General features: G+C 60.4%; 2 protein-coding genes across 2 annotated transcripts in view; one reads left to right on the plus strand and one right to left on the minus strand.

Annotated features, from left to right (window-relative positions):
* Positions 1–22: 22 nt before the first annotated feature.
* TRAVEDRAFT_86154 (Pre-mRNA-splicing factor 3) lies at positions 23–594 on the plus strand (the record flags this gene model as incomplete). Its single annotated transcript, XM_008043345.1, has 2 exons — positions 23–132; positions 186–594. Coding segments are annotated over 2 exons (519 nt in total), but the record flags the coding sequence as incomplete, so codon positions are not given.
* A 285-nt stretch (positions 595–879) lies between these two features.
* The window catches only part of TRAVEDRAFT_30600 (uncharacterized protein), a 16,487-nt gene continuing 9,747 nt past the window's right edge, over positions 880–7,619 (minus strand). Inside the window, exon 3 of the mRNA XM_008042794.1 lies at positions 880–910. The gene's annotated coding sequence lies outside the window, so the exon portion shown is untranslated. The remainder of the gene's footprint in view (positions 911–7,619) is intronic.

A 7,619-nucleotide genomic window follows, 5' to 3' on the forward strand; every position in this document is an offset into this window, starting at 1 on the left:
GTCGCGATGCGCAAACACCCAGCACGAGAAGATGAACACGGAGCGCAAGCTCACGGACGAGCAGCGGCGTGAGAAGATCGAGACCAAGAAGGTCGAGGAAGAGAAGAAGGGCATATACGGCGCCGTCTTCAAGTACGTCCACCTTGTATCCGCTCGTGTGCACATAGCTAACGGCTACCGTACAGGGTCAAGACGCTTTCGGACCCGTCGCACCGCTTCAAGGTGCGCAAGAACGCGGAGCAGATGAACTTGACGGGCGCCTGCATCTTCCATCCGACCTTCAGCATGGTCTACGTCGAGGGCGCGTCAAAGTTCATCCGGCAGTACAAGAAGCTCATGCTCCGGCGCATCGCGTGGACGGAAGCTGCGCGCGAACGCGGCGCGGAGGACGTCGAGATCGAGGGCGCGGAAGATGGCGAGGGCGGCAGCGGGAAGGGCAAGGGGAAGGCTGCCGTGCCTGGGGAGCACGGACAGGCGTCGCTCGAGGACAACCACTGCTGGCTGATTTGGGAGGGCCAGCTGCGGGATCGGGCCTTCAACAACTTCAAGCCGAAGAGTTGCCCGACGGACTCGGCGGCGAAGGAGATGGGCGGGTTGCAACGGCGGGAAGGACGGGCCTGCTCATGTACGCGGGCGAGTTCTCAGTGTAGATACGTAGCGGACATGGAATATATTTCGTTGGCACGCGCGATCTTGGCGAGTGTGTGTGGCTGTGCGGCTGTGTGGGTGGGTGGGCGGCTCGGGTGTGTGGGCGGCGGGTAGGCGGGGCTGTGTGGGTGGACATGGCGGGGACGGGGGGCGCACGTGGATGGGGGTGCAGACGGCCGCGACGAGATTGAGGGACTCTGGCCGTGGAGTGGGTGTGTATGTGAGTGGGTGTGTATACCGGAATGTGTACAGGACGGCGGGGTGGGGAGCACCTCATCAAAGGTCAGAAAAGCGGACTGTAGACGTCCGAATCCACTCGCATTCCATCCTATCATACTAGTACGGTACAGGGTGCAAGCATCGCGCCGGCGCGACAAATCCTACGAGCAGGACGAGGGCCACCAGTCTCGGGGAGCCCCTGCACTCGAGCACCTCCACAGCAATCTAGGGGCGCCGTATTCCCGAGCAGCAACGGGCGCTGTATCATACTGTAGCTCAAAATCATGTACGCGCCAGAGACGCGCCGCGCGGCGCGTCGTCGCAGAGTCTCGCGGAAATCGCAGGGAGGCCGGGGACAGGCTGCGGGAACAGAGTCCAGCCGGCCTCCCTCCTCGGGCTGCGGGCGCGCTTCCTGGCCCGCCGAAACCGCGCATGTGTGTCTTCAGGCGTCGTATCACTTCGTACAGTGCAACAGCACGCAGCTGCGCCGCCGCGTCGTCGCGGAATCGAGAGTGGGAGCGACAGCACCTCGGAAGTGGCTGTGTGAGCCAAGTCCGGCGCATTGTCGAGGTCGTGGCGCTCTGATACCTCGCGCGTGCGTAGCCCACACTCGTTTCGTGCTGTCGGAGGTGACTGCGTAATCGCGTCGTCGCGATATCGAGATCGAGCAAAGGACGGCACCCAGAACTGGCTGCGGGAGCCATGTCCGGCCTGGCGCCACTCGCAGAGGTCCCGTGGCGTAGAAGGGAAGCCGACACTTGCGTTGTATGTGTGAGAGCGTAGAAACGCGGCTGCGTCGTTGCGGAGTCGCTCAATCAAGATCGGGAGAGGCAGGGACTCCAAGCGTCCAGAGCTGAGCGCCTCGGAGATGCCTTGGGACAGAGCTGCGCGAGTCGTGCGCCCAGCGTCATAGAGTATCCGGGAAACAAGGGAGATGCCGCCGCTGCACTGCGTCGTCGTCAATCGAGAAGGGATGCCCGGCCGGGGCGGGCTGTTGGAGCCAGCTCCGGCGCGGGGGTCACACCGCGCCTAGCTTGCTTGAAACGGGTGCCGAGAGCCGCGTCGTATGCGTGAGGACGTCTAAACGTCGCTACGTCCTCCAGCCGCTGCCAAATCGCGAGGGAGGGCATTGAAAGCCCTGGAACTGGCTGCGGGAGCCGAGTTCAGCACCCGGAGGCTCGTAGAGGCCGTGAGACGTCCAGATCACGTATATCGAGCGCATAGGGAGCTTTCGGACGCGAGAGAACGCGCCTGCGCCATCGCGTCGTCGCGAACCGAAAAAAGGACAGTCGAGGGCCCCGGGGACTCGGGAGCCAAGCCCGGCCAGGTGGACTTTGAGTGCTCCCGGGTGCACCCAGGTGCTCGTGACGCGTACCCTGTATCGTGGAAAAAGTTATTCAGTACAACATCGTGTGCGCGGCACAGCTGGACGTACAGCAGATCCTGCCGCGCCGCGCCGCGGCGGTCGCGGGAGACGAGACAAGGAGCCCAATCGTTTAGACGCCCATGCGCGCCCACAACGCGCCAGGTACGACGGCGCCTCTTGCCTCCACACTGCCACCATCCTCTCCTCGCCCCCTCACGACACCTCGCCCTTGACGGTGTATGGACGAGGTAATCGGGCCGTGCCACAACACATCTCGACTCGGGTGCTGACCTGTCACGCCCTTAGGCTCAAGCTGCCAAGTTGGGCCGCGGCTGCTACAGGATGTGCAAGTATCTGTTGTGAGCCTACAGCGTGCGAGCTTACCTCGATATGACCTTCCCCTTGTCCTCGCGGAGTCGCGGGCTGTGCGCCATGTGGCGGAGTACCGCCGCCACCCATGCACGAAGCCCGTCGACAGCCGCAAAACTACCATGAGCATTTCGGACACTCCACTCAGGCTGGGATGGCAGCGTGTCGAGTCGCGTCAGCGCCGTCTAGGGATGCCAGGACAGAGTCCAGGTGAGCGCCCCGCAATCTTGCAAGACATCTGGGCATGTCCTGACCTCGACTGCGCGCCGTACACGTGCTCCTGCGGTTTGAACGGCACCTTCAGCCGGAGATATCGAGCATACCTAGTGACTTGCGGGAGCCCAAAGGTGCGGTACAAGGGCAGTCGCGGCGAGGCTAGCGGGTCGGTTGCCGTCGGAAAGCTCTAGAAAACAGAAGGAGACGTCGAGGGAGAGCGACCCGGGAAGGTGGGTGCGAGAGGGAAATGGTATGGGATCCCATTTACGCTGTGTCGTCCACGCTCACGCTCTTCAGTGTCCGATTCTGCTGCGCTGCCATCGTCCTCTCTAGTGTGCTGGACTCACAACGTGCGATCGGCCGTCGTCTTCGACGCCCTGCTCGAGTTTTCGGGGCTCTCTTGTTGCCGCCCTCTGGCACTCTAAGCATCTGGGGAATCTGGTTAGGAATCCAGAAAACTGTTGTGCCGCTATGAGACATACCTGCCGACTCATACCTCTCTTGACTCGATGCCGTGGCCCGTACACCTCTTGTGTGCTGAACACGGCCCTCCTGAACGTCTCTCCAGCCCAGACAGCCGCCGCGGGAACCTGCCCTGCTGTCCTTCACGTCGAGCTCCTCCGTTTGGGGCTACGCTGTTTGCGATATCTGGGGGCTCACATCTGCCACACAAGCGGCGTCAGTAGGTAGTCTTGTTGCGGCGTCTATTGAGCTCACCTGCCAACATCGACACGGTAGCTCCCGTGCCATGCCTACTCCCTGGCCACGTCAAACACGGCTTCCGCAACCTTGTTACGGCACATGCGCGCTGCCCATCGACATTGCACAAGGGCTCGGCGCGGGTGGGCATGCACAGGGCCGACAACCCGGGTCCTTCACACGCCCCCGACCCACCCAAGTCTTTGCTGCGCTGCGTGTCTAGGGCTGTCTTGAACACATTGTCTGTGCTTCGCAATTTCTCTCGCTGCAATCACGGCTTCTGGCACTGGGGTTGGCCTCGATGATCAGCTGGATCGTTCGCCTCGGACCTGTATCACTGCACTCACCAGGAGATGACTGAGCTGGGTGTGGAGGGCATGATCGTGTGCAGCCTCACGTCCACATGCGGTTGCACCAGTCTGCAAGACGGCGACATGGAGAGCGCGACGAGGAGCGTGGGCGGAGGAGGAGGAAAGTGGGGTTGAGGGCTGAGGGACGAGCAGTGTGAGCGGGAAGATGGCTGGGGGTTGCCAAGAGTGGAAGGTAGGCGAGAGTGGTTACGGATAAGGCGACGGTACTCGGAATGTATTGTACTGCCAAATTTGTCCATCATTCCATGTACATAGCATGCACTGCCAATGTCACCAATCAGGGCTCGTGTAGAGGGACAATAGGCCTCAGGAGTTTCAGGCCTCCACTGTGCGCCTCGCTTAACTGATGACTACTGCTGCAACACCGCTTACAATTTCATGCTTACGACCGGATCTTGCCCGTCCGCCTGCTTCGCAGGCGTGTAGACAAGATCGGCTGTGGAATATGGCAAAGCCGCGCAGATTTCCTGCTCGACCCGGCCCTTTTCCCCGCCCGATCTTGTCTAGAACTTTCCAAATTTATCTACCATCTCCTGGAGATCCATATCCCTGCAGCACTGGCACTCAATATTTCACCTCCATGCCGGACCCCATTGCTGCAGCCACAATTTGCGCAGCGACGACGAATCAATATGTACTACATGCCCCAAACATATACTATTCCAACACCAAATTTCCCCAAACTTCTCTGGCAAACTCCGTACACAGGCGAGCCCGCGCGGCCTGAGCCCGGCTTGCACTAGCAGTGGAGATATTGAGTCTAAACGATGCCGCCGTCTAAGAGTCACGCGGAACGAAGCTCGGGTCGAGAACGGAGCGCGAGTCGATCTATCTGCATATGTGCCCGATATGGCATGTAGTGCGCTTCGACACCCGGGCGTGGGGACTTGGCCCGGGCGGCCGCCGCGCAGCTGTCAGTCCTGGACGTCCACAACGATGGGCGCGCCCTCCCCCACGACACTCTCCACCAGATTCTCAACGTGGAATTACGATAGCTGTTACATTTTGACCCAATACAAAACCTTTGCCAGTGTCTGAAACCGCCCGACTAGACTGACGCTGTTCATGCAGCCCAGCCCACCATTCCATCACCGTCGACAAGAATCCCGTCCAGCTTGATTAACAGAGCCTACTGGTGCGCAAGAAGTCCAAAAGTCAGCTGTCCTCGCACCCAGCTCTTTGCCGCCGCGACCGTCTCGAGGCTCAGAGCCCGGACCTGTAACACCAGTCAACTTCCACCTCGCAAACCCCATGTGATCTTCATACAGGACACATGTGGGCATTCTGCTGCACGCCCCGGACGCCCTGAGATGAATCACAGCGCTGCCTGGTACCCCTACACTGGTGCGGTTGGCCCACAATCAAACAAGACGAGGCTGAAGAGGCGAAGTCATGCACTGCCACCAGCGATGCCTGCGCACATGCACTTCTAGCTCAGTACATGTACAGTAAGTGTCTTCGTGCGACCTGTGTGGAATTGTACAGTCGTTGACGCTCTCAAATTACCTAGCTACTACGCACCATTGTACACCTTCGTAGGGCTTGATATGAGCCCCAGTACTAAATTGGTGCTCGACTCCGCCGCCGAGATCCAATTTGACACTTGCCAAGACATCAGTATCCAGGACCTATCCAATTCGCGCTGCATACTCGGTTCCCGAAGCAACGAGCTTCTCATGAGAGAAGCTCTTCTCTCAATTGTGTTGTCTTGCCACCGCCAATGGGTGGAGCACTCATCGGGAAGGCCAATCGGCATCCTACGGCGGGCCTTGCAAAGAGATGCTACTAACGATCCACACACTTGGGTGCACTGACGGCTCGCTGCGCGAAGTGAGCAGGTACGCGGGAGTTCTAAATGAGAACTTTCGGCCCTAATCATTGGCATTGCAGATTCTTAGTTCTCCTGAAGCGCTCCGCGCGGGCATCGCAGAGCTCGCATTGTCAGCTAGTAAGTGTCGAGTCGAGCTTGTGTCGCCTGCAGATAGTAGTGACAGGATTGACGGCCACTGCTCAGAATTCCCTCAGACCGTCTCAACTCTCAAGCATATTGGGCTTCGCGCGCTGTCATCCCACAGGCCCGCATTCGTGGTTCCTAGCGACTGAGATCACCTGGCAATTCGATCATGAACACCTCATGCGATGGCCAGTGCATCCGAAGCACTCAGGGCCGCAATGAACACGGAACCCCAGGACGTCAACAACGGCAGAACCGATTGTATTGCTCCACCGCCTGTATGTAGCTCGCTCTCACGGCGGTGTGTGTCCTCGCGAGTCGCTTCGTTGTGAGAGGGCAGACTCCACGGATGGAGGCGAAGAACGCGCTCGAGGATGCCCGAGCTCGAGTGCTTCGCCATGTAGATACATATTCAAGACTCCATTGAGGTGTTGCGGGGTCGGGGAGGCTCTTGCATGTAGATTACACTCGTTTGTGTTCAGTCGAATGCCCCGGCACCGGGATAATGTCTGCGAAGTTCGCAGTGGGGCTGCATCACGGACTCGCATATTTGTGCGGCTGCGAGAAGATCCGTACGAAAGATAAACGACGTACGCACTTGTTTGAGTAAAATGTTTGCCCTGAACTCTGAATCGTCCCATCCGCGGTCTCCTCTCGATCGGAGCTCGGCAGGTTCACATCCGATTTTGCACTCATCAACCGTACATTTATAATTCACAGACAATGGGATACGGTACGAATACGGAAACATGAGGGCAGAATCAATTTATTGTGCATAGGAGTATCTACATGTGGGCACTGACGCGCCCAAACGACGCAGACGGCACCCTCCACGTCCTCCCGCGTCGATCACACACGCCCGGGCTGTCGACGTGCACGGCCGTAGGCCCGACTGAAACACATCGCGGGCCTCTGATTTGGGGTGTCGCGAACCTGGCGCGGGTTCGCACGTCTTGGCAGCCGGATTTCGCGTCGTCCTGGCGCGTGAGGACGGCGGGGATGTCCGTGCACGAAAGAGGGCGGACAACACGCCGAGCACGGCACTGCACGGATTTGGAACGTAGACGGCGGGGGTCCCGTGTGCGCCGAGACCTCCGTGCGCAACAGACGGGCGCAGTGGGAGGACATTGCGATATGGTTGCGCGGCGACAGCGGTGCATCCCGGGGTCGTGCACACGCAGTCTACCTCTTCATTTCGAGGGCGCGTGTGTGCTCTGCACTCGTCCGTGTTCTGCGGTGTGCAGAAAGCTGTCAGCGCGTGGTGTACCGTCCGGGAGGCCCACCTGCCATCCGGGAGGTAGTCCACTTCCCGGGAGCCTGTCCCGATCGGGCACGGTGGGTCTCGATACGCGATGACGCGCCCCAACGCCGATGTGAGACGCGCCCGAAGGGCACGCACTCCGTCGCTGGCGTCGCGGCGTGACCCTGCAAGAGATGAATAAGTATACGCGAGCATGGCGACGCGCACGGACGCGGAAGCACTCACCCGGGCATGCACTGGTGCGGGCCGTGGCTCTCGCTCTCGCCTGTGGGTGCCAAGGCATCCGTAGCCGAGAGTGGATGGGTGCGAGCGGGCGGGCGGGCGAGGGCGAGGGCGCGGGCGGGGCGGGGCGTGTGCGTGCCGAGATGGGGACCTGTACTAAGCGACTCCGCTGGCGCATAAATACGTGGCCCACATCTCGGGGCGAAGACATCGACCCCCTCCTCCTTCCGCCCGTCCAGCTCCCTCGCCGTGCCTGTCCGACCCCGGGTCTCCCTTCGTCCGGGCTGTCGTCGC

This window comes from Trametes versicolor (assembly GCF_000271585.1).
Source record: "Trametes versicolor FP-101664 SS1 unplaced genomic scaffold TRAVEscaffold_9, whole genome shotgun sequence".
NCBI classification, from domain to species: Eukaryota; Fungi; Basidiomycota; class Agaricomycetes; order Polyporales; family Polyporaceae; genus Trametes; species Trametes versicolor.